This window comes from Hippoglossus stenolepis, chromosome 21 (assembly GCF_022539355.2).
Source record: "Hippoglossus stenolepis isolate QCI-W04-F060 chromosome 21, HSTE1.2, whole genome shotgun sequence".
NCBI lineage: Eukaryota > Metazoa > Chordata > Actinopteri > Pleuronectiformes > Pleuronectidae > Hippoglossus > Hippoglossus stenolepis.
In genome coordinates this window covers 11,156,925-11,184,313 of record NC_061503.1, presented here as the reverse complement: position 1 = coordinate 11,184,313, position 27,389 = coordinate 11,156,925, and the positions used below count along the sequence as shown (strand labels likewise).

At 40.9% G+C, this 27,389-nt stretch overlaps 1 protein-coding gene across 4 annotated transcripts; it reads left to right on the top strand.

Annotated features, from left to right (window-relative positions):
- The first annotated feature begins 648 nt into the window (after positions 1-648).
- On the top strand, positions 649-27,389 carry mta3 (metastasis associated 1 family, member 3). Of its 4 annotated transcripts, none has more exons than XM_035146073.1 (19): positions 649-972; positions 2,985-3,052; positions 4,733-4,826; positions 7,587-7,713; positions 7,997-8,060; positions 8,667-8,784; positions 9,450-9,552; positions 10,120-10,219; positions 10,489-10,677; positions 11,794-11,868; positions 12,437-12,495; positions 12,636-12,754; positions 13,257-13,414; positions 15,365-15,587; positions 17,339-17,431; positions 17,602-17,763; positions 18,331-18,362; positions 18,444-18,562; positions 25,975-27,389. In XM_035146073.1, exons 1-19 carry the CDS (start codon positions 945-947, stop codon positions 26,144-26,146), a joined length of 2,103 nt encoding a protein of 700 aa, XP_035001964.1. In that variant the 5' UTR covers positions 649-944; the 3' UTR covers positions 26,147-27,389. The 4 variants fall into 4 exon arrangements, 3 of the variants coding, with proteins under 3 accessions (XP_035001964.1, XP_035001965.1, XP_035001966.1); XM_035146074.2 differs by lacking the exon at positions 25,975-27,389 and adding an exon at positions 20,269-20,362; XM_035146075.1 differs by having other exon boundaries at positions 650-972; positions 18,444-18,572; positions 25,975-26,112.

Here is a 27,389-nt window from a genome sequence, read left to right as displayed (position 1 = left end):
AAAGACACTCGTATTGGGTGACTTTTCCTAATTTAATGGGGACAACTGCTGGGTGAACACAAGATTTGCATGATTATATGTCCTGCAAGCACTTTGCATGCGTTGGTGTTATTTGCAGCCAATTTGACCACAGGCATGTAAGAAGCATCATTATCTTAAACACCTTTGTTTTTGTTCTTTATAAGATGATTTAATTTTATTATCTTTACACATCTTATCTCTGCTTTAGGGCACTAATCTACCTAACCATACTAGTAGTAGTGCAAGAAGGGGGACGGTCAGTTCAGAGGTAGAGCAAACATATAGAAGCTTGCACAACAGTCTTCTAAACCATTTCTCTTATAAATGTTGGGTCAATAAGTGACATTACATATTCTACCATTGTCGCGCAATTGTATTTTGGATGTATACGGGGGTTATGTTTGACCTGAAGAAATAGAAAGAGCCCGAAACATAAAACTTGTGTAACAGTTGTGATGATTCTACATTTTTTGGGGGGAGGTTAAAATTGCGTGGGTCAAAAAGTAGAGTGTTGCCTCGAGTTAACATGGCCACTTGCAAAAATGCAGTGCAGAGTTTGTGAGTGCACTTAACATTGTGGTTGTGTGTGTGCGGGGTGTGTGTTTGTGTCTCCCCCACACATCTGACGTCATCAGCAGCAGCCAGTGGTTTTTCTGGTTGATCTGCTGCTCTGACTTCACTGTAGTGTAAAGGGTGCTGTGAATCGTATCAGGAGGGGAGGGGGGGGCTGAATTGCCCAAAAAAAAAATTGAGTCCCAATTGAGGTGCACATCCGGAGTCTCATCGCACCCTCTACCTTTTTTTTTTTAAGAGGTCTATTTTTTATCCTTAGTTTTTTTTTTTTATTGTTGTTATTACTGTTAATTTATTCTTTTTTTGTTTTTTCCTCGTTGGTTTATGGTTTACACTCCGGGAGGGCAGAAATGGCGGCCAACATGTACCGGGTCGGAGGTATGTATGTCAATGTGGACCTTTTTTCCTCCCGGCAGAGACCCGTCCCAGGGTTTTAACTCCCCGCGGGGGGTTCGCTGGGGCGACATTTCTGCTCGTTTGGGTTTAATGGCGACGCGCGGACGTGGTTTCGCCAACACGGGCGCGTTAACGTGGAGCAGGAGGGCGATAATTTCAAAATATTTGGGATCCAAAATGGGTCAGGCCTCGCGTCTGTCGTGGCCACAGCAGCTAGCCGCCAGCCTGCTAAATGGGCTAGCTCACAATGTAAACATTTTTTCGCTGGTCGGCACCTTCCTCTGCGTTTCGGTTTTCCAGCCTATTTCCAGCGGGCAGAGTGGAAACCGAGCCGCAGCGTGGCTTCTCCACCGGGCATGTGTTTTTAAAACAGCGGTTTGAATGTTACCCCGGAGAGTCTGAGGCTGCCTTTGTATTTGCCTCCTCTGGCATGCAGCCATTAGTACGATACCTAATTTAGCTAACGTTAGCACCAGCTATGGCTCCACTGATTACCATGATCGCAGCCCGGGCACTAGTTTTTACCCTGTTTTCAGCCTCGCATCTCACGACAACAGCCACGTTACACGCTTCGTGTCCCCCCACTGTTCACCTACACCCACCGCAAGTGCCAGTAATTAGCAAATTGGCTCCAGTGGTTAGCTAGCTCGTTAGCACCCGAGGTGGAATTCAACATCAAATTATTGTCTGGGTTCGTGGCGTCGTTGCGTCTGGAGGATTAAACCCTCGCAGTCCCACTCACCTCACGTGTGTATTATTGTTATGATCGGGCTGAAAGGGTCTCGGTGCTTGACATGTCGCACTCTCAATAAGTAGCCCAGCTCAGGTGATGTTATTGGCAGCACTTTAATCACAGCAGGATCAGGTTTGTTTCACTACATCGGGTTTGCTCACCTCCAGTGCACAGCTGCTGCCTTCAGGTGCTCTCTGGAAACTACTTCAACTTTAGCTTCTGTTGGCCATTTGTGTTTTCTGCCACGACTAATAACACACGTGCGATGCAACAAATCATTTTTTAATAATAGGTTGCTTCTCATTCCATAGGTAATACCATGCACGGCTGCAGCTAATGATTGTTTTCCTTATTGATAAATTGTGTAGTATGTGAACGTCCAAAAATTGCCCATCACAACTTTACAGAACCACGAGTGCCTTCTTTAAAATCGCTTAATATGTTCAACTAAAACTCCAAATACCCCAAATATTTTGTTTGCAATAATGTATGACAAACAAAAGCAGGAAGTCCGCACATTGGGCATCATTTTGCTGGTCCTTCGTGACTGAAACAAAAGCTTTTTACATTTTCATGTCAATCTAAGTGACCAGTCTTCTGAGCTCAGTTAATGCTGCTGCTACACTGGGAAAATAAAAAGAGGAATATGTCTGTCAGAGCTGTAATTCATCATTTTACAACTATGAGGACGAACGTATTCTGAATCCAGAGGCAGACAACAGTGATATGTCTGTGCACTGAATACAACTGAAGGTCTCACTTTTGACAGCTGTGATATATTAACCTCTTGGCTGAGTTGTTTATGTCTCCGGAGCATTGTAATTATAAAATTTCAGGCATCGCTTAAAAGCAGCATTTTCTATGGACTGAACTTTTCCAAAGTTACCCTATAATCTGCCCAGGTGCAATTGAACCAGGCTGGATTTCAGTCTCTTTAGGTTAGGTGAAATCAAGCTGACTCAGTTTGTTGTAGAGCAGAGGAAACTCTTTTGCTGTGTCCTTATCCCCAAATGATTTACCATACAAACGTCATGGCAGAACAGAAACAGAAACTATGTCACAGGCTGTGGAAACCTTGCAGCACGCATGTTGCTTGTGTTGACCTCAGTGGTGCTAGCATGTTCAAATTGCACATTAACACACGTGCATGTTTCTAGTTTTGACCTTCCTTATATTATTTGCATTTCAACACACAGGATTATTCAGCATCACAGTTTTCTTATACAGTAAAGTAATATGTGTGTTGTGGTTTTTGTTGCAGATTATGTATTCTTTGAGAACTCCTCCAGTAACCCGTATCTGATCCGCCGAATAGAAGAACTCAACAAGGTACTGAAGTGGTCTTGTCTGTTTTTGTGTATGTGTGTTTATGTCTCTTTATGCCTGAGGGTGAATAACAAGGATTCCTCTCTGTTCCCGCACCCACCCTGCTTTGTAATGTTGTAGGTATGTGTGGTCATTTCTTGACTAAGTGCTTGTATTATCATTAAAAGAGAGACAGATGTTCCCCATTCTTCTAAATGCCATTTCTATCTTGGAGTGCTGTGTGTAGGTGGGAGAAACTATTGTAATGATTATTTTAGCTCATATAAGTCTGGACTAACATTTATTGCCAGGCTGAGTAACTGGTGATACCTGCTTTAAAAGTTGTAGAGTACCATATTTCATTCAGTAATAAAACATACATGGTTTAAATACCACACTGTCATATCTTATCAGGCTTGTCAGAAAAGCTTTTCCCATGTTGCACAGATCAAAGTCCATTCTGCTGTGTACAGATCATAGATGGGACTGAAATGCTGTTTCTCGAATCCCCGTTGACAGATATATACATGCCATAAGCAGGTTGTGTTGGTGGGAAAATGTCAGATCCCATCAGTGTCAGCATCAAAGAAAACATACTAAAGATAAACATAATTAGGTATAGATAGAATACATACCACAAAAAGTGGCGACTGAAATAACAGGAACTCCCTGCAGAGTCAGTGTGACGGTTGCTGCCTGTATGGAGCTCATAATCCTCACTTTGTGTTGAGACTGACAGAGTGGTTGATTAATTGTGATGCAGGTTTTTGCAGCTGTAACTTATGTTGCGGCTGCATTGTAATTATTTTCATTATGCTTGATTTTTTTTCCCACCCACATCCCTCATGTGAAAACTTGTTATAAATGGAGATTGTCTGATACTGATACTGGTATCGGAAATGTCTCAAATACTGCCGAAGTGGCTGGATTGGGTATTTGAAAGTACCCAGATCTATATACTGATTTGAAAACCATGACTATAAAGTGTATAAAAGTGTATTAGTATCACTTCTTCTTTGCCACTCCAAACAGCAGTTGCGCTGTACCGCCACTGGTAAGTACTGGTTGCAGAGTGGCAAAGTGTAGCGTTAGCCAGAACTGGCTCAAATGTCAGCAGTTTGGCAATATTTCATGCTGGAAAGTCCCACCAGTAAAACAGCGATGCGTACCATATGCAAGACTTCGGTTTTGTGTTCTTTAAATGGTTTAACCTGAGACAGGCCGTACAAGAGGGATATCAGTCATCACTTCCGTACAGGGTTAGTTTTATACAGCTGTTTAAATACCTGTAATCTGTACTTGGCATCTTCAAAGTACAAAGTCCAGGTATTGGAATAGGAATCACAAAGGGAAAATAGTGTTGGAGCATCATAAAGTACAAATGCTCTTACTGTACTTGAATCCACAAAAGAGTAGAAGTTGGAGCCACTTTTCTCAAACCTTCACTTCCCCTCACTCTCCATCAGTCACACATTTAATACCGGCCAGTGTCTTTATGCCTGTCAGCTTAATTATACAGCGAGACAATCTATCAATCATTTGATCATAAGTGCTGTTGATGCCCTGGTCAGCCTGTCATAGCAGCTCGAAGAAGCTTGACAGGCACACAAAAAAACCAAGTCTCATGGGAAATTAGCAGTGTGTGCAGGGAGCTGCTGTCACCCCAGTCCAGCTTCATCTCTGTCATCTCTCTCTCTGTTTCAGACGGCCAGTGGGAATGTGGAAGCCAAGGTGGTATGTTTCTACAGAAGGAGAGACATCTCCCACAGCCTCATCCAGCTTGCAGACAAACATGCAAGTGAGTCATCAGTCAAACACCCTTTTTGTTTGGCTCCCACGTGCAAAACACCCCCAATGTAGGCGGTTCAGTCTTGTTTCTTTAAGATAAATGTTTCACATCTTTATAAAATGAATATATTTGAGTTTGGGACCATTTGTTTGAACAGTATTTGAACTGACAGGTGATGGTGGTTTCTTTTTTTTCCACAATCTTCTGCGATTTTATTGAGAAAACAATTCAATGATGAATTAAAATAATATTTGGCATCTTCTGATAATCATCTTACGATTGATACCATGGATTCATTGAGCACTCGGTTGATTAATACATCATGAAATTATTGTTAATTGCAGCTCTACTCAAACATATTTTGTATTTAAAAGGTTGCAAATCCTTACCTTTTTTAGAAGTGAGAATTTGTCCATATTCGATACAAAAAGGTGATCAGTTGTTAGGTGGTTAATGTACATCTCGGCACCTCTCTGAAACTGAATGGTTTTCAGCCATGGTTGTATTTTTAGCCATCCACTGTGAAGGGAAACGTCATTACGGGCTTTCTGCCGCACGTCAGTCAAGCAGACATTTCCTGCAGTGTTTCCACTTAGCGTTTTCTTTGCACAATGTAACCTGCGCTATCAATAAGTTCAGTTTCCCCCCCCCCCCATCATGTCGAGCACGGCCTCAGAGTGCAGCCACTTAGCCACAGCATTTTTGGAGGTGGTGCAACTGAAACTTAAAAATATGGCACTGTTCATATTGATATATGGTAGTTATATCTGAATTGCTTACTACTGAGAGGGAGAGAATCGGAGTGTGGCTGTAAGAATAGCCAGCAGAAGAGAAATACCAGCTGGTCAGTAGAAAAGACCGAAGCAACAATCAAATTTAACACTGCCTAACACACTTTGAAAAAATAGTTCACACAATCTATGGCTCAGATTAGTGCACCCGTGCTCTCAGTGGAGTTATATTAGCGAAAATGTGTTTTGTCTCTCGTGTTGATTAATTATTGCACCTCCGGATCAAAAAAAACGCTGTGAGTCAAATATGATCTCTACAGGAGAGTGAACAGGACCCATGTCGAAAATAAACCACATCTTCACACCTACGCTCACTCGTGTCAAAGCATGCAGATAGTTTTGATTTGATTTTTGCAAGATTCAAAGGCATCAGTTGCAGTGATAGCCGCTGCCTCTCAAGCACAATCGAGTTGTTTGTGTTTCAAAATTTCTGTGCGACTTCCTCTTTTCTCCATCTTAGCTTGCTATATGAGATGAATTAGCAACCAGTCGCTAACGTTGGTGAGAAGAGCGAGACTTACAGAGTTACTTACAGAGTTGACCTCGAGTGGTTTACCTGCGAAAAAAATAACTGAGTTTTGCTTTGTTTGTTTTTTTCCAATGCGATTACAGCTCTGATGTATCAAAGTAGAGCAGGCAGGCTGCTTTCTGTTGGATTGAAGTAAGAACACCAACATAATGTATACGGAAAAAAGAACTGTTTTACTCCAGACATTTAGAAACATTGAAAACGGTGAATGAAACAAATGACACTGATTTGTTGAACGTGCTTCAGCTGAAGTGCTTGATGGAGGGTTCTACAGCCAGTGTCCGAAACCCACTTCCCTCAGAATTATTCCATTTTAGAAAGGGGCATAGTGTTTGAACGTCTTTGTAACTCCCACTTGTGTTATTTCCATGAATGCCTGCAGGCAAAGAAGATCCAAAAATGTGCAACGTCTTTTGCCTTTCGCTATCATGACCGACATCGTTTCTCTACCTTTTCATACATACTAGTCAGATTTAAGTGTACCTCAGTCTCAGGTTGTTTAAATGGTAGTTTTTCCAAACAGCTACACTATGAAGCGGATCTAGAAGAAAGGTTAATATGGGGGCAGCAGTGCACATTTTTTTTTACAGTGTCTCCTGCAAGACAATCATAGTGTTGCCCTCTGTTTTTCTTGTGGAAAGTTTCAGAAATAGATTTGTCAAATATGTAAAGCAGAGAGTAGAGAGGATTATTTCTCACCTCTGCACAGCTGGCCAATCACAGAACCGCGTGGGTGTAAATGTTGGATTCTGAAAATTACAGAAATGGTCCGATACACCCGCGCTCCTTCCAATTCCAGTGTTATGTTTCCAACGCTACTCGCCCATGCGATAAGCTGTTCTGACGGAATCAACCAGTAAAGCATGAAAATTCAGGGCTGAAGTTCCAGTAGGAATTTGTAACAGGAATGTAAAGCTGTACAAGTCCCACTTCTCGCTAATGAAAACATCCGGTGGAATAATACATGTAGCAGATCTTTTATAATTATATGTATATATAAGTATATGTCTGCACTGTTTCTATGTTTATTAGCTGCCTGCATTGTGTGGTGACTCGGCTGCAACAAACCAGCTAATCCAATACTTGTGTACACTGTTTTCACAGTTGGATATCTAGTAATAGTCCTGAGCATAATGACTTCATTGTCTTTTAATAGATGACAGCAATAGTTAGTGATTGAGAGTGTCCTCTTTAGACTTCTTACCAGCCTATTGTTTTGTTTCTGAAGTCTGCGCGCACGATATATCATTAATTGTCTTTAGGAAATCTGAAAGATAAATGAACGGATTTGGCTGAAACCATTTGTGACTTTAATCATCTGCCTGTAATGTATCTGTCATGGGTTAGCTTCACTGTGTCTTCTGTGACACGTGGCCGCCAGTTATTGTCAGTGTCTCTTTGAATATGGAATCTGAAGTAATTTGTCATGTGTGCGTGTGTACTTTGCAGAGGAGTTGGAAGAGGAGAAGGAGAACCCAACAGAGACAGATCTATCAGAAAAACAGAAACACCAGCTTCGTCACAGAGAGCTCTTCCTCTCCCGGCAGTATGAGAGCCTACCTGCAACACACATCAGGTACAGTACACACAGTCAATCTGGGAATACATGCTTCAAGGTACCAATATCCAGGGAATTTAACAGATAAACTGATCATATTATTGTCTGCAAAAGTCTTATTGTTGGTTAGTGGTTAATGATGCACATCCCTATAACACACTCTGCCCCCAACTGCTCATCATCTGCCGGCAGTGCTCATGGGTAGTCACTCATCCAGGCATGAACACGCCTATGAAACAGCGCTCGTGTCACGTGTTGTGTGTTTTACATGGTGCTTGTCCCCTCTCTCTTTCTCTGTCAGGGGGAAGTGCAGTGTCGCATTACTGAATGAGACTGAAGCCGTTCTTTCATACCTTGACAAAGAGGTGAGCCGGAGAAAGGAAAGACTTGATTTGCTTTCTCTTGCTAGTCAGACTAGATTGTGTTTTTTTTCATATGCTGATTTGTTTTGTTGATTTATTGTTTTGGCTTTCCAGTGAAAGGAAAATGACACAAATATCAAGTAAAGTTTTTGAAAGACCAAGATGAAGGTGTTATTACTTGTATTGTTTAGCCTAACACCTCAACATTAAAACTATATTGTCAAATAACTACAGCAAGTCTGCATATTTTAGAAGTTGGAACCAGACAATATTAAAGAATATGAAGCATTTTTGCCCCAAAAAATACAAAAGGTATTTGCCTAGTATCTTTCTGTCCATTTGATGTAATTATCTTTAATTATTTCAAAACATTTTATCCACTTATTTTTGTTCTGCTTTTCAGTAGATCTAGTCATAAGGTTGGTTCTGTTATACAACAGCTGATTACAAGTATACCAGCAGATTTTCAAATAGATTCAAGTTCCAGGGTTAAATGTATATAAGCACAGATGAGTTTGACATTGGAGCCTGTGTGAAAACCCTGCGGCGGAAACAGTGGAAGCTGATTCTGATTCTTTGTTTAGTTAATCGCAGTCTTGTTATCTCCAGGATACCTTCTTCTATTCGCTGGTGTATGACCCGACGCAGAAGACCCTGCTGGCGGACAAAGGAGAGATCCGAGTGGGACCTCGCTTTCAGGCAGACGTACCTGAAATGCTACAAGAGGGTCAGTCTTCACTGCACATGAGCTGAATCACTTTATAATTTGATTTGTGAAAATACGCCGACAGGTTTTGTAAGTGTGATAGGTCTCAAAGGAAAGTAGATAAAGGCTTTGTTCTAACCATGAAGAAAATACAAGTTTTTTTTATGCTATAGCGATCAGTGAAGTAATCTGATGTAACTTAATAAGTGTTGAGTGTCCTAGGATTCAAACCTGAAAGTTTTTCTTCCATATTAGAAACAAAAGTTGTAGAATTTCCATAAGTATTAATATTTCATAGAGGCTGTGGAGGTGGAAGTCTCAAAGTCCTTGGTATGTGTGTTTGTGTTTATGTAAAAATCTTGAGCATATTGCAGTTCCAGGCAGTTGGAGCTGCAAACCATCTGAGTGGAGAGTGCACTGAACTGTATATTGAGTTGAATCGTACCGTTTATAGCAGATTAAACTTGGATCTGGTAAAATGTGCTCATCAGCTATTGATCGAAAACAAAAACAACATTCACTCGGGTACAATCATGAAAAGTGATTTCTTTCCACAACAAGTGGACATTTTGTGGGCAATTTCATTGGGTTTATATGAGACATTGGATTATAAATGGATTATTTGGTCATTTTATTGTGATGATGCTGTAGTGCTGTGTGTAAGCCGGTGTCTCTGTGTCCTGCAGGTGAGGCAGATGACAGGGACCAGTCGAAGCTCGAAGAAAAGCTCTGGGATCCGGAGTGTCCGCTCACCAACAAACAGATAGACCAATTCCTAGTGGTGGCACGGTAAATAACATTTCACCTCAGAATAACCTGTTATGAACTCGATTCTTTCAGTCTGCAACTGAAACTACTTAAATTCTCACTAACGTAGAGATTAAATCCCTCTTTGTCTTGACAATGTATGACCGTAGTAATTAGCTCCATTATCTTGTGTTATCTGTTTGTGTATGATAATAAAAAGCAAAAATAATAAATGCACATTCCAGTTGTTTTAGTAGGACTGATTATTCTCACTTTTACTCTTTAAATAACTGTGGAATTAATCACTGATAATTAATAACTATTGCATTAAAGATGAATAATACAAAGATGGTTTAAATATTGTAGTTTCACTTTTTATTGTTTATTTTAATGCAAAAAATGGCTCATTTTTGTTTGTGTCCCATTTTGTTTGTTCTCTCTAGAAACATATTCTCAGCAGTTTGTCTGTGGTTATTCTTCTGTACAACAATGAGCCCTACTGAGGATGACATATAATCGTGTAGTTATGTGCTGGTATACAAATGGTTGATTTCTTTCATATATAGTATATATTCTATAACGTTGTAAATGTGCATTTTTTTCCCCCAGAGCGGTCGGGACCTTTGCTAGAGCGTTGGACTGCAGCAGCTCAGTCAGACAACCAAGTTTACACATGAGTGCAGCTGCAGCCTCGCGAGATATCACATTGGTGAGTGGGACGCACACAAGGGGATACTCGCCCTGCAACAGTCAATTGTGATTTATGATAAATGATGAGTCATGGCTTCTCGAAGTCCAAATCTCAATCCCGGTTTGGAGAGAAAGTCAAACCACAGCGTATACCTCATATTATGAGTACAATACGTTATGAAGGGCAGTCTGTTTTCCCTTTTGTCGTTAACTGCTGGAGAGAGTGTTGTGTAAAAATCTATAATTCGTTCAAGATTTTAACTCCCTTCCCGTATCTCTCGGTTGCAGTTCCACGCGATGGACACACTGCATCGCCATAATTACGACCTGTCCAGTGCGCTGAGTGTGCTGGTCCCGGCGGGCGGCCCCGTGCTCTGCAGGGATGAGATGGAGGAGTGGAGCGCCTCGGAAGCCGCCATGTTTGAAGAGGCACTAGAGAAATACGGAAAAGACTTCAACGACATTCGACAAGACTTTGTAAGTGGGTGTTTATATCTGTTAACTGGAGTCACGTTGTAAAATTCATGCACTACCCACTTTATGACCTCCCCTAGGGAAGTCTCTGCATCCTGTTACCCCAAAGGGCAGCAGTATTAAGACCCCCTCAACTGGAGGCTTGTTTAGGACAGCGTATGTGGCGTAAGGACAATATGAAAGTCGATAGACAAACATCAACCTGGACTCCAGAGGGTCTGTCGGTATAATTCTTTATTGACAGCTGCTGATGTCAGCTTTAATTTACTCAAATCGTGTCCACATTTGAGGTTGTAAGTCATTAAAACATTCTTTATTCAATGCTCCTGCCTCATTGCTGTGCATTCTTATGCTCATGTATGTCCGAGACCAAAGTCCTGTGGAAGCTACAAATAGTAGCTGTGTGATCATAGGAATTTTAGTGAAATATTTGACTTTTTAAACCTTATTTGACACACTGTTGGACAGCGTGCATGTTTGATTAAGCTGCAGGAGTTATTCGATAAGTTTCGGGGGACTTGCAATATGTCCTTTCCCCACTCAGTGGAAACTTGTCACAATGGGAATCCATTGTAATTGGTATGAATTCAAGCTGACCCCAGCTGCTGCTCTGTGAACGACGAAATTGCCAATTTTTACAGCCACCTTTCAAGCCTACAGGGGGTGGCAATGTGATTCTGCTGAACTTTTCCTTCCCCCCACCTACCTTTTACCGTACAATGAAGGCAGGGTATGGGTGTATACGGTGGCACCAGGTGCTCATGAATACTTATTAAGTGTGTGTGTGTGTGTGGGTGTGTGTGTGTGTGTGTGTGTGTGTGTGTGTGTGTGTGTGTGTGTGTGTGTGTGTGTGTGTGTGTGTGTGTGTGTGTGTGTGTGTGTGTGTGTGTGTGTGTGTGTGTGTGTGTGTGTGTGTGTGTGTGAGAGAGATTGCCTTCGTCTGAGGCTCAGAACCAAGCGACACTGGTAGCTTTCAGCCTCTGTGGTCACGATGCCTCTCTCTCATGAATATACATGAGGGCTTTCGCACCCAGATGGCAAGAACATGAGATATTAATATCACTAATTTACTCTCTGTCTACCCCTCCCCCACCCCCCTCATTCTTTCCTCTCCCAAAGCTGCCATGGAAGTCTCTGACCAGTATCATAGAGTACTACTACATGTGGAAGACCACAGACAGATATGTGCAACAGGTGAGACTGATTCTGAATTTTCATAACAGATTTTAAATTTGACTTTGTATCTGCACATCTTAGTCTTAAAAAACTATTAGTCCTCAGTCCTGAATTTTAATTACAAATGTCTTAAATACATTTTATTACCCCCTGTAAGCAGTATTTTTTCCTCATTTGTTTTCTTATTGCTGCAGTGCTGACAGAAATCAGGCAAAAATCAATTTAGTCAGTAGATTAGTAGATACATATTTCTAGCTCTATTATGTCTGAATATTTTTCGTCATTTTTTGATTATTGTTACCTTGAATAAAGTAGGTATTGAATAGTCTGTGTGGTATGAAAAATGATTTTTGTATCCTGCCCTGTTTTGTTTTAAGTTTATATCTGTTTGATGTGCTTTTTGTTACTTTTGTCTTCATATGTTACATGCGCTGACACATTAAGCGATTATCTCAGTGGTCCTGTTTTCATGGTTCCTATTGGCACTGAAGTTTCAAATCATCAAGATCATTGTCAAACAGTATGTTTCTTTTCCTACTGTATTAATGAGTCTATTGTCCGTTGTTTCTGTTTTTCCTCTGAGCAGAAGAGACTGAAGGCAGCAGAGGCAGAGAGCAAACTGAAGCAGGTTTATATCCCCACGTAGTAAGTCGCTTCATTTCACGTTTCAATACTCGCACGTCGGCATCGTTGCTGCAAGATGATAATGAGTTTAAATTTAAAGTGCTGCCAAAGGCTGTGGAAGTGTTTCTTGAATCTCATCATCTTGTTTTTTTATCTGACAGTAACAAACCCAACCCCAACCAGATCTCAGTGACCAATGGCAAGATGGCGACAGTGAATGGAGCGGGCCCCGGGGCCTACCATGCAACAGGCGGGGGCCGAGCCTGCGAGAGCTGCTATAGTGAGCTTTGTTTGTTTGTGTAACATTAAAACACGAAAGGGAACATGGATCATTCAAAAACTAACGGGAAACAAATTCAGCTGAACGACTAGAAGGGATGTTTTTATTTAATTTCTCCTATCACTGCTTCTTTGTCTTGACAGCTGTTTTTGATCCAGTGGTGAATATCTCGTTGGATAATGAAAACTGGTTCTGTGTTTAAACAGTTTTTTATAAGAACCAGAGATTCTTATAATCCCCTTATAATCCCTGAAAGCAAAGTTTGGATCTAATGTATTACTTAAGACTGTTGATAACTTGATATGCACAGTTTCTGTGCATTTATATAATCACTTATCTCATTAGTCACTAAAAAGCCTCTACTGTGCCTCCTCCTTGTGTGTAGATATTGATAACATAAATTATGTAAGAGTTAGACACAGTGATGAAGAGATTGTTGCGCTGAGTGTCTTGAGACCGGCGATGCCTCTAACGAGCTTTAATGCATTTCGTACAATAACAGGCATGCAGTCGGCCCAGTGGTACTCGTGGGGGCCTCCCAACATGCAGTGTCGTCTTTGCGTTTCCTGCTGGATGTACTGGAAGAAGTACGGCGGCCTGAAGATGCCGAGCAGAGCAGAAGCCCCGGAGGAGAGGACCTCACCGATTCCGCCAAGCAATGTAAGCTCAGTCAGAAAGCACAGATGTGAAACGCGTGGGATATGGTGGAGGCGTAAAATGTGTCAGAATCAGGTTTTCTGCTTGTTCTAATGTTCAGGATTGCAGTTAATAAAGCACTTTGAATCCTCTATTCGTTTTCAGAGGTCCAAAAGTGTTGAGCTTTCTTGGTTCAACAAAAACAAATTGGCTCATGTCCCAAATTATAGATGTTTTTCAGAAAAATAAAGAGTACAACTAAACCCACTATTGCTGCTCCTTAAATTGTAATATCTACAGTACATAAACTGAGCTGAATTCATAATATGCAGTATCTCACGTATTAGCTGTTAATAGCCTCACTTCACACATCTTCCATTTCTATTGTTGGATTCAATTTTTTCTCGTGTAAAAACTGACCAGGCAAGAGAAATCTATTTCTATACATCCACAGCAGACTGTTGCATACACGTCTTAATAACTGGTACTGAAAAAGAAAGTGGAGGAAAGTGCAGTCGCCCTGTAACTAACTGTAGTTTATATATTTTTTTTATCATGAAGTGTAAAAGAAAATGTGACGAATAAATATGTCAATGTTCATTTGTGGAGTACAGATTTTTTTTGTTAGCGATTGCGGAGGACACAGTGCAGAGAGCTGAACTCTCAGAACCTGTTTCTCGGCTCTACAACCATTTTCTCAGCACATGTTTTAAAAGGACAAAGCCCAGTTGTAACATTGTCATAAGAAATGGTGTCACAGTTTAATTGGAGTGGCACTTGTCACAGTGCACAAAGGCAGAGTCGTGGAGTCGGCTGATACGGATGGAGTGTAACCATTATTAATGTTAATTACACACGGGCACCTGCCAGTCCACAGTATGCGTTCCACATTTTTATTTAAAAGCCTTGTGATTAATTCTTTCTTTCGCAGAAATTAAAATGTTCCGTCTTTGCTGAAGCTGCTGATTCAACTCAATGACCAGTTTGGAATTTGCAGTTACATAAACTCCCACCTCACTGTGTGGACACCAATAATCTGGCTATTGACCTTATTCTAAAAAAGCGATTATGATGTTTACATGAGTTACATAAAGAATATTCCACTCATATTCTGGTTTACGCTTTACAGAGCACAGATAATGACACCTCAACATCACATCCCACCATTTGTTTACACTGGAACCTTGGGCATGACTCGTCTGCATAATGCAATGACTTCTCCACATGTCTTAATTTGATTATTGATAGTTCTGAGTATGACCTCATTCAGATTAACATCAGAAAATGCTGGATACATGGCAGCATCTTATTCACACTTATCTTTATCAGGTTCATACTAGAATATTGCTGCTCATATAAACCTGTCTTTTCTAACATAATGCAGTTTAATCACAACATATTGTTGTTGAGTTGATCACATCTTCTGATGATGCTTTTTATTAAATTCCTTTGTATTTGAAAGCTGGACTGTGATGTTAATCATAAAAACAGCTTGGCAGTAAAATTTGAAAAGAATGTTGAAAAACAAAGTTAGATGACGACACTAATCCCTCAAAACTACAGCTTCCATAAGTCTTCTTTCATTAGAGTACTGTAAATGAAAAAACTTTGTGGTGTGGAGGCAAATGGAACAGAGAATGGCCAGGAAATGGACTGTAACATGGGCTAATGTGTTTTTCAAACTTTTAAAGCTCTTGAAAACTTAGTTTAAAGTCTGATATTAAATATTCATAACTAAATATGCAACCGTAGCATATAAAGTTTGGAGAAAGAACTCCCTTGGGTATTTATAAAAAAGTTTTAGACCACACAAAAAAAAAAAGAGATATCTTATGCAAACTAAAACTGTTTCAGCTTGGTCCGAAAATGTTGTTGGAGCTAATTTTGTTCAGAGGTTTTTTATAGAGCAGCGTGTCCTTTTCATCAGTACACCTGTATTCAGTGTTCTTTTCTCTCTCCTTCCTTCCTTCCCAGGAGTCTCGCTCACGAGGTCACGCTCCCCGCCAGTCCAACCACATGGTGCCGATGCGGAACAGCGGCAGCCCCAAGTCCTCCATGAAGACCAAGCAGGCCTTCCTGCTGCAGGCCACCCGCCTCACCAAGCTGGCCCGGCACATGTGCCGTGACATCATCAGGCTGCGCCGTGCCGCACGCCGGCCCTTTGTCCCCATTAACTGTGGGGCCATAAAGGCAGAGTGTAAGAGCTCTTTCAATTCCTCCTAACTTCTGCCACATGGACACACACAGACAAACACAGCATATGCAGACATATAGAAACACACACACACACACACCCCACACCACCCCGCCTCACCCTGACTGCCCCGCCATCAACCCCCATCTCTGCCCATCTCCGCCCCCACACCGCTGTCTGTCTCCCTTTCTGTTTTTATTATTATTGTTATTATTATTATTTTGGTTTTGTATTCTCCCCCTTTTTTCCAATAAAGACTGCCTGTCCTCATAACTATGAGTTTTGATCATCTTTTCATTCATAGATTTATTTTTTATTTTTTATTATTTTATCTGTTGTGGTGTTGTCTTATACTCACTGTGAACTGAAACCCACTGTTGGAATCATACACAAAGACTTAGAGTTTAAACAGGACTATTGTACATGAACACCCACTTTGAATATACACATAACCGCAGATTTTGCTCCTGACATTAACAGTTAGTCTGTAATGGAAAAAAATAGAAGTCATATTCTAGTCTGAGCCGTATATTTGGTGAAGTTAGACGTAGAGAGAATGTATTTTACTAAGAGACACTCTATTTTGTCTCAGCCACCAAATGTTTATTGTAAATACTAAACTTCAGCTTTACTGTGTTCGCCATAATCATTTAAAAAAAAAAAAGATTTTTATTCCATATTTTGTGCACACACATCTTCTCCTCATGCTGTAAATCATGTGTTTCTGGACAAAATGAATGATAAATGAGCTTTGGACTGATGAAACTTGAAATAACGGAGGTTAAAGCTTAAGAATTTCTTTTGTCTGGTACGAGGAATAACGACAGCAGGGGGTTGTTCACTGTTCGCTGCTAGCTACATCCTCCCCCATCACTGTAGACCAGGCTCAGGCCTTCAGACCTCATCTCCTGGACCGCAGTGTCTTAACCATACCATCCACTTCAGCTGTTCGCCTGTGTTCAAATCATGCTCAACACTCCTGAATCCATCCTGTTGCTTCCTCTGTTCTGTAAATCCTGTGGCGCGGGATTTGCCATTACCCCCTCCTCCACCTTGTCCTTCATTTTTATTGACCGACGTGTTGCAATATTCTCATCTCACCTTCTACCTCTCTCTTACTTTTTTCTTTTTTGCTCTTTTCTCTCATCACTGTGTGAACTCGGAGTAGACCTCCAATAAAGCCGCACCTGAAAGCATCTCTTCCGAGTCCTTGTGCTTCATGTGTCCATGTTATCTGTCCATTAACTTCCACCACACTCCAGAGGAACCACAACCCACCCTGTCACCCTGACCTCGCACCACCCCCAGCATGCACTCAACTCTCAGCGCCTGCTCCCGTGACGCCCTCATATATCGATGTATGTGTGTTTACAGTGGGCTTCTCGTTGTGAGTGTGCATGTGGAAGCATGTAGGAGAGATCTTAATTGTTTTTTGTGGTCATGTCATACCAGGAAGCATCTCACCATGTTATTACCACCAGAGTGATTTGCATTGACTCCTGCGTCTCCATGCATTCTAACCATCTTCATAAGACAACCATAAACAAGGTCCCCCTCCTATCAACTGATATATATACAGATTTCAATGAACACTCACTTGGTGTTAATTGCATGAAATTTGCCACATTAACTGCTTAAATGTTAAAACAGTACTATTTGTTCTTGGTCAGCCAGCATGGAGTAGAGGGAGTTCATGCAATCTGAGAAACACTGCACTGCTTTGTAAAATGTGTGTGTGTGTGCGTTTAATTTAGACATGTTAAGGGTGTCAGAAGGGCAGGGGACCCGCCTGCCCAAAACCAGGGCCGCCCAAAGGAGCACTCTGACCAGTGTCGTGCAGTTTCTAGGTAAATCAATGCAAATAATCCGATTTTAATCAATATAATTGACATTGATGAGTCACAATTTGACTCTATTGTACTGAAGAACTGTGTCAAATGAATCAGATATGAGCTGAAAACATTCAGGTGGTCCTCAGAAACCAGTTGATGCAGCCCTGGTGTGGCGTCTCTTTCAGAGTCCCGTCCTGCAGCCCACGCCCCTCGCTCCCACCGCACCACGGGCCTGCAGACGCCCCCCCCTCGACGCCTGCTCTCCTCTCTCCCGCACGGCCCCCATGGCATGCTGGGAAAACGCAGCTACCACCACCACAGCAGGGCTGAGCCGGACAGGCGCTCAGGTAGACACACAAGCACACACACAATTAAATCAACAACACAAAAAGTAATTTTGTTTTTTCAAAAAGCCTGTTATTGCTTAAGTTAATCCTGCCCTGAAGCAAAAGTCATTGGATGTTGTGTTTAAAAAGTGATAAATTCCTCCCTTCTTGCTTTTAACTGAGTTAGTGCTGATGTGAATGAACCTTGGGGAGCGTACAGTGTTGATATCTAATGTTCTTGTCATCAGTTTGCTTGATGAAATCCAGTTAGAGGAGATACGCCCGGAGTTGATAACCTTTTCTGCCATTTCTTATCTAAACTAGCTCGTTGGAGAGAATGACAACTAATTCTATCTAAAGCGAATCAGCAGATGGGGGTCATTTGGATAATTTGGATGATTCAACTTCATTCTGACACTTTGTTTTTTATTGGTAACTTCACTATTCTTACTGAAATTGAAACACAGTCATATGTTGCACCACTTGTAACAAGGAAAAGCAATAAACCAATCAATACTATTCATAAGCTGGCGGAGTCCCTCATGCACTTTGCATCTTTCTCTCACTGCTGTGGCTTTGTTTTCACAGAGAACCCAGGTACAACAGGTGGACCCCCCCTGGTACGTCTCTTATTATCTTTTATATATATATGTATTAACCCTGCACCACTGAATCTATATTATTTAATTGTGTTTTCGCAGCACAACGGCCGCACCAGCAGCAGTGGCAACACCCGAGGAGGGGTGATGATCCGCAAGAGGCGCCCCAACTGGATCGATGCCCCCGATGACAGCTTCTTCCTCGTCACCCGGGAGACCAGGTAAGCAAAGGTGACCCTTTTCCGACCTCTGATTGGCTGAATGTGCGTGCGTGTGTGTGCATGTGAAGGGAAAGCAAGTGTTGCTGAGAGTCGATCAATAGAGGAATTGAGCTGCAACTTAAAAGCAACACGGATTCAACACAACTCATTCAAGCTCAGACCCACTGAGTTGACAGTGTGGCAAATTGGGAAGCTGGCTCTTTTTCTCATTTAGCTTAATTTAAAGGTGTAAAAAACATCAGTGCATCATCTCAAAGATATAAAATCAATGACAGTGTGAATCATCGAAACACAACCAGCTGACATCACAAGAAAATATAACATATAGGGCCTTACCTAACACTCTGGTCATGTTTGCTATTCTCTCTATTTTAATGAGAAGATTTAACGTTTTACAATTCATATCAGTTGACTTGTTCAATTTCTTCAAGAAATGGGGTTCAAAACAATAGAGTAATAGGTGTCAAAAATAAATAGCGAAAACAAATATAGAAAAAAGGTGTAGGATGAAGTGACAGCTGTTATTACACCTTCCATCTACCCACATAATTAATTTAAATGGCTGCCGTATAAGGGGGCTTAGATCAGTCAGTGCAAACTGAAACAGAGACAAAACCACAATCAATGCTTTCTATTTCTATTCTATTCAACAACATGATGAATATTAAATTTAATAAAACAGGAATTTGTTTTCATACACTTTTTCAAAGGTGTTGATGATAAATTAAACTTTACTTATTAAAATCAAATAATTTCTTAATGATTTTCAGTTCATAGGAATATACCAACCTTTTAGGCTAATGACCAGAATTTTGAGGCTTTTTGAAGAATAATTTATGACATCATTAAAAGATCAAATTTGATTGATATTTTATTCGCACAGTTTAAAAATACATCAAAAATTACAATTCCCATCAGGCTTATTTTAAAGCCTCTGGGTAATTAATGTTAAAAATACAATATATAACATGTAGAAAACTACATGACCACATAACAGAGTCAACAGCATAATGACATATTGATAAGAATCTGCATAAATTCAAAAAAACATAATTTTCCATGTCCTTTTTCTCTTGAAGCTGGTGGGGCTCAAAGCGTCTTCACAGGCACAAACTCTCATGCACATAATGAGTGAAAGTTTGCATGTCTGTATGTGAGCGAGAAAGATGTTCTCCCATTAAGCCTGTGTCTAAATGAGCCATGGCACCCGGCCCTCACAGCCGCCCTCAGACCGCCGGGACTAAAATTAGAGCAGCTAACTGGTGCAGATGGGCCAGCGAGGAGCCAGGCACCGCTGGTCCCTGAGTGGAAATATCATTACCACATTAACCACGGCTGCACTCACATGGATCAGTCACTTCCCACCAAGACAACATTGGCTCTGTGTGTTTGTGTGTGTTTGTGTGTGTGTGTGTGTGTGTGAGAGATAGCATCACTCTGAACACTGTACCCTTTCTGTTGTATCACGTTGCCATTGGCTCTCCTGGTAAAGACAATGAATGGTTTTCTGAGTAAAAGACATTAATATATCTGCTATGAGAGGCTGCAGCTAATGACACATGATCGGAAGTTTCATTTTCTCCTCCCTTCTCCATCTCTTTGTGCTCCCCTCTCTCTCTCGCTCTCTTTCTCTTTCTCTCTCTCTCTCTCTCTCTCTCTCTCTCTCTCTCTCTCTCTCTCTCTCTCTCTCTTTCTTTATCTCCCAGTGTGATGAAGAGCAACAGAGGAGAAAGAGAGAGTGGGAGATCACTCCCTCTTATTCAAGGATGCAAAAGAGACAAATAGAGGCAAAAACACTTTTTCTGCAACGCGTAAAACATTAAACGTTAAATTGGACTTATTGGATTAAATGAGGACAAGAAAAGTAAAAGGAATCCACAAAACACTAAAGTTAATTCTGCGGGAAATTAACATTTGTGCCAGATTTTATAGCGTTCCATCCAAAGTGTTGAGATACGACGTTTGTTCATTTTGCAGATTGCACAAAAATCTCCAAATGGATTTCCATGAAACTTGGTGGAAGGGTGTGGTCCAGGAGACACACTCCAAGGAAGAACCCATTACATTTTGTGCGTACATGGATTTAGGGCAGATCCAGATTTTTACATCTTTTACATTGCAAGACTTTGTTGCATTTCTCAACATTTTCCTAATTTTCCCAGGGAATTATTCATGAATCTTGATGAAAGAAATCAGGCACATTTAGGGGACTGATGAGTGTGTGAAATTCAGTTCAGCTTGATTAATTTAAAGGGGGCTGTTGTGTCTTGGTGGAGATATGCGCTCCACTGAGTGCCATTCTAGTTCATTTTTAAATGTTCAAAAGTATTATTCAAATGGTGGCTCTGCAGTAAATCTCAGGTGATCACCAACTTCAGTAAGAGTCAACATCTGGGGGCCATTTATATCTCTAATGAAAAACAAAATCAATTGCAATCAATACAATAGTTATTGCGATTTTTCATTCTGGAGGAGAGTGGTGTAAATGATGAACTTAAGTCCACTTTCAATGCATAATGCATTAGTGCTATACTTACATATTTCAATTACGTGCTGTTTCATACTTCATTTATCATTTAAGTCCACAACACATCAGGTCCAGTGTAAGTAACCTTTCAGATTTAGATTTAGGTAACACCTTGTAACACAGCCTGTGATTTACAGTGTAATTTCAGTCTCTAATAAAATACTGCTGCAGTCCTGCTGGTCTTTAAAGACACAGTAGAGGAGTATAATTTATTTCTTCATTCCCTCCTCGCTCTTTTTTTGTGTGTAATGAAATTTAAGAACTCGTAAGAATGGGGGAGTTTATGAAAAAATGTTCACAAGAGAAAACACATTCTTCAACTATTACAGTTGCTTTTGCTGCGAATTAAAAAAGTTATCCAAGAGATTATTTTTTATTTCTATGTGAGGAGATGTGAGCTCCAGAAACACCAAGACACAAAGTTACTGAAATCATTTATAAACATGCAGAACAATAATCAAGAAGAAAATGAAACACAGTGTCTCATGACAGCAGACACACAAAACAATAAAGTGAGAGATATTAACGTTAATAGAAATAAGATCACACTGTGCCGCATCGTTAGACACAAACGGAAACACGCAGAGCAGAAGTGCAGACGCAAATATATAACATATATACAGTATATCTGTTTGACACAATGAAAACAAACCACAAAGAAGATGTGTGCAGGTGTATGAAGGCAAAGTAGAAATGATTTACAATACAAAACAAATATTTTAGCTCAAAAGTTTTTTCATGCCATGTTTCTATGAGCTACAGAGAGAAATTAAGAAGGTCGGAGTGACCCTGTACCTGCATCGTTCGGAGCGCCCTGATGCATTTAATTAACAGTTGGAAGCTCATTAGAGAATCGTCCCGGAGTTAATTCAGACTTGTGATTTAAGCAGAACTACTTCTTTCCTGCCCCACTAATTATATCACAACAGGTCACATTCACCTTGTGTGATTTATCTGTAGAATCGCTGCAACGCTGAATTGCTGCTTAGGCTTAATGCATCGTTATTACCTCGGCATTACCTCGGCCAAGGAGGTTATGTTTTCACCCCTGTTTCTGATTGTGAGCAAGACTAAGCAAAAACTCCCAATTGGATTATCACGAAACTTGGTGAAAGGATGTCTTATGTGTCAGGGAAGAACTCATTCAACCTTGTTTGAATCAGGATCATTGCAACATCTTTCACCATTTACAACATTTTCCCAGGAAATAATTCATGGATCTTGATGAAAATCAGGCTCATTCAGGCGACTGATTTCTGTGAGTATGTGAAATTTGGTGCAGCTTGATTGCATTTAAGTGGGTTGTTGGGCTGAATTCATTTATTATATATATCAGGGACAGGGCCACATTTTTCTGCAGAATTTGTACTTTTAGTTTAAACACTTAAAGTACATTTGATTTATAACACAAGAGTACTATTAAATAGGATTTTTAATGCAGGATTTACTTGTAATCAAGTATGTTTTACATTATAGTTTTGGTATATTTTTAGGATCCAGGTAATTCCGCCATGACTGTGTCCAATGAAAGAAACAGGGAGGTTGGATTTGGACTGAGCAGCAGAAATGGGAACAGAGCGAGAGACGGAGGGAACAGATCTGTAAACGAGACAGCTTGATATGTTTGCTCTCCTCCTCCCAGTGGCCACCTGAACGGACAAACCCCGGAGCTTTGGACGATGTGCCACCAGAGCTAAATCTGTTCCCTTCCTCTCTCTGGTTTATATTCTGCTGCAAATACGTCACACTGCGTACAAGTGAGAGCACAGTGCAGAGTATTGAGCTTGAAAGACGAGTGCGGAGGCTCCTAAAGATGAGAGTAAATTCACACTTGGTTTCACATGGAATATCATCATCTTACACGTGCAACACAATCACTGCTATAATCACATTCTCATACACACGGCACAATCATCTCATCACAGTGTTGGTCTTAAACCCTGCATCCTCCATGTAAGCGGATGGGACATGGACTTATCTCTATAAACAGACTCTGGAGAATATGTAGGTGAGGGACAAGATTTAGGGGCAGGAAGCCTCCCGGTTTCTGTTTCTACTTTGGATGCCCGCAGTTTAACAGTCTGAGTGAGGAGGACAATTTCTGGATAGCTGGAGGAAGCGGAGACGCATCATCCATCTTTATTTACATTATTATGTACCTATTGCATTCACAAAAGCTATTTATTTCTCTTGCTATTATTTTGTTTCATATACAACATTATTTTTCCCACACACACTGTAAAATCAATCTTTATTTCAACAAACATAGCACAAAACACCATAATTACATAAACATGTTATTATCCTCTATTGCTCAGACTATCCTGCAACACTGTAATGCATATAGAGAACAGTGCTGTGTGTGAGAGAGCATGACTTTAAATGAAAGAAAGAGCAATTTCACATGTAATAGGCTACAGAACCTATGATGTTATGTGCAAAACCAAGTAATTATCTCTTAAGGGGCCTCTCATACTCGCATGCACTTACAGACGCTGTAATCACACTTGGATGATGCAGCCACATAATGTACAAGGAGTCTCCGCGAGTGCTCTGGTGCTGATTTTATTACGAGCAAGGATCAGGAGGGAAGAAAAAAACCCTCGGTGCTGCTGAGAGAGCAGAGAAAGAGGAAGAAAATGGGAGCACATGTAGTTGACTTTACATGAACGCCTTAGGGGAACAATGAAGAATCGTGTATGTGGTTCTGTGTCTTGCTCTTGTGAATTACATTAGTGCTGTGGCCCACACTTCTGAGCGTGCGTACGCCGCGGTCTTGGGTTTAGTGCTGCGGCTGCTGAAAGAGCACTTCCTCTCTCAGTCTGGAAATTGCCACTGAGCCCATTTCTAAGCCTGAAAATCCTGCAGAGATGATCCCCTCTCTTACTTCATAACGGAGATAGACACTGATGCTCGATACACGCCGCTCTCTGCTTTAGTGAATCCCCCTGAAATGAGAAAAGGCGCTTGTTTCTAATTACTTCCTCAGCAGCCTGGAACCTCAATATGGTGTCCTCAAACTGAACTCATCCGCCTGCGTTTAATCACTCCAACTAACTTAAAGTTCACAGCTTTCTCTCTTTATTAGTTTCTCCATAATACGTGTCAAATGCGTTGGTTTCTGCTGCAGAGGCCGCGCACCTCACGTAAAGCTGGTCACAGTCCTGTAGGTGAGCTGAACACAGAAAACAAACATCGCTCCAAGGAGACATTGTTTGAAACAGAATCGATTATTGAGTAATGGAGAATTTTATTTTTGCTTACAGCTATGCAATCAATTGAGTAACTAGCAGCAGTTCAGTCGAATGCATTGTTGTTGAGCAGTAATATACATGACAAATTAGCAGCCAAACTGCAGAGTGGCTGCAGTAATGAGAAGTAGCCGGATAAATTAGAGGAATCAAGCCTATGGACAGCCGAGTATAAATAATACATTCACACAAACATTATCCGCAGGCTTTTTCCACGGCTACGTACAGAAACATAAAGATGCAATCGTGAATTATTTAGCTCCCACAAAAAATTTGCAGCCATGATATTTTTAATATCAAACGCCATATTTACAACATGTTTCATGAAAACTCTGATGTGTTTTAAATCATCGAGCTTCCCTCAGAAAGAACTTAATTCATCACACGTCCAGAGACTTCATGAAAATAGTTTAATTATGCAACAATTTCATCGTAATTTAATGGAAAAAAGTAATAATATTTCATGGGGAAAAAAGCTAAAATCATTTAGAAACCTTTATTCCACTCTTTCTAGATCCAGAATGTTAATCACTAATCTCATTGTTTCTTGAGAAACTATGAAAAACCCTTTCGCATGCAGATGTATCAAACAATATTCTTGCAGGCCACCACTATGAAACCTCTCCTTCTCCACAACAGACACAATCTCCTCCAGGTCTGTGAGGTCCTTCCTTCAGATTAGACATAGTTTCAATCAAAGTCCTGACTCTTGTTATATTGTGGTGCTGATGTGACAAAAGATGAAGTATTTTGTATATTTGTGAAACCTATACTAAAGTATAACTTAACAATATGCTCCACATTCCTCGTTTTAATGCAGGGGACTTTATTCAGAATCAGGTTTTATTGCCAAATGGGTTTACACATGCAAGGACTTGGCTGTGTTATGTTTGTGTTTAAGCATACCAATAAAATATAAGAATAGAAAAATGATAAACACTATGTACAATATGAACTTTAGATATGTGCAATATAACGTTTGTACAATAAGACTGTTATTGGCCTCAGAGAGTTTAAATTTCATAGTAACAATGCAATGATGGGGTCCAGGGCCTGATTGATGTGGCCCTCGTAAAAAGACTACCCTTTCTCGAAATATAAGGACTTTATTCTCGAATTCTCCTTTCTTCCCCCCAAGTGACCCTAGTACTCATACATTACATTACATTACATTTAGCTGACGCTTTTATCCAAAGCAACACAGATTAGTTGACAGGGAAGACTGTAAGTGGAGCTCACCTCCAGGTAGCCACACCATAAAAGCTTTAATCACGTCAGAAACATCTCAGTGGTGAACAGTATATGGGAGGCAGCAGAGAGGTCAGTGTAAGTCATGGCAGGATCAACATTTCTTGATGAGAGCTGAGATTCCTTCTGAGGCCTTATGAGCTCAGCCGCATGTGAAACAACACTTTGGTCAGGCAGAATAAAAGAGGCATTAAGACGCAAAACTCCCTACCCCTATTCTGTGTGCTATATATAATATAAAGTATAAAGTAGTTAAAACTAAATAAATGTACTAAGTTACAACTACACTGTAACTGACTAACGCTTTACTTTTTTCTCTCATATTAGCTTTTTCATCCGTGTGTCTTCTTCTGCACTTATATCTCGTCTCGTCTCCACATCTCCAGGAGGGCCAGGCGGCTGCTGTCCCGCTCCCAGCTGAGGCACGCCTGTCGGCAGCCCTGCGAGCTGATCACCCTGCGCAGGGCTTCCCAGGGTCCCCCGCAGGGGCTCGTCCTGGCGCCACCACACCCTCACCCCAGCCTGAGAATGCGAGGCCCCATCGTCATCCACGACTGAGCGGACCAGCAACACGCCAACAAACAAACTCTCACCTCATATTCTTCTCATTTAAACATCCTCCTTTGCTTTTAGTCCTTTATAATCCTCGACAACACCGGAAGCTGGTGAGCCGTGATGCAACGGAGATTTACACCTGACCTGACTGCAAGTGCTGCCTGTCTTTTAATCCCCCTGGAAATGTGTGAAGGTGTGTGTGAGGAAAATGAGGGGGATGCTTTTCCTAATTTTTATGGATGGACGTAACGACAGAGCTTCGTGTGACCTTTGTGTTGATGGTGAATTGTCGTGAAGTTATCAGTTTGTATAAAGTTATTTTAGGGCAGGGACATGGGGATTAGGGTATAGAACGGGTTAGGTTATGGGAGGGGGTTGGTTTTAATTAATGGGGACTGGGGGTCTTTTAACATTGGAGGCAAATGTCTGACGCTGACATAAAAAAATGAAAAGTAAATGCACTGTACTGTGTGAAACAGCCTTTTTAAGAAATGGCTGCTTAAAATTTGTACCTGCAGTTTTTCCCACGCTCATCCTGACATGTAAATCAAAACGCTGGAGCCACTGTTGCAAAACGACGGACATTACTGAACAAATATATCAGTTATTCATGAGCAATCGTGCAGGTTTGGAAACATAACAGGGCAAAGAAATAGCGCATAGAGCTAGCAAACCTCCCTCTGTATAATATGTTGTATATCTCATTACGGCACTGTAAATCTTCTCATTCTATTTCTACGGGCGACTGTACCTACCTAGCCCGAACTTGGGTACTAAAGCACTTCCTTTGCAGCAGATAAAAAGGGCATGGATCCATCATATTCCACATGAGGCTGTGACGCACTGGCAATATTTTTGAGGTGGACATAATCAACTTTGCCAGCCGATGTTTGCTATCTGCTATTTGCTGATGATGCCTATTTTCTTCATTGTTCTTTTAAGCAACTTTTTCCTGTTTCCAGACCTCTTTTTTCCCCCTCTCTTCTCTCTTGCTGCTTCGTGGACAAAGTTGCCTCTCAAAAAAGTTGCCGGTTCACCCGTCCGGCCTTCGGGTGTGTACAGTTCTGAAACTGGCATCGCCGCTGCATGTATTTGAGGCTCGAGCCTCCGCTGGCCAACGGGTCACGTGATTTCTTCTATTTCATTCAGAATGTTTATGTTTGTGTTTCCTGTATGTCTTGTGTTGAATTATGAATATGCTGAGAACTGTAATAATAATTAAAAAAAACAACAACACAATGCCAGA

What these genes read in the sequence shown, in the direction of transcription:
- mta3 (XM_035146073.1), top strand. Translation starts at nt 945, where the DNA reads ATGGCGGCCAACATGTACCGGGTCGGAG. An exon ending in CAACATGTACCGGGTCGGAG is followed by an intron (nt 973 to 2,984) that starts GTATGTATGTCA and finishes TTTTTGTTGCAG; the next exon opens with ATTATGTATTCTTTGAGAAC. An exon ending in TGAGCCGGACAGGCGCTCAG is followed by an intron (nt 17,764 to 18,330) that starts GTAGACACACAA and finishes TTGTTTTCACAG; the next exon opens with AGAACCCAGGTACAACAGGT.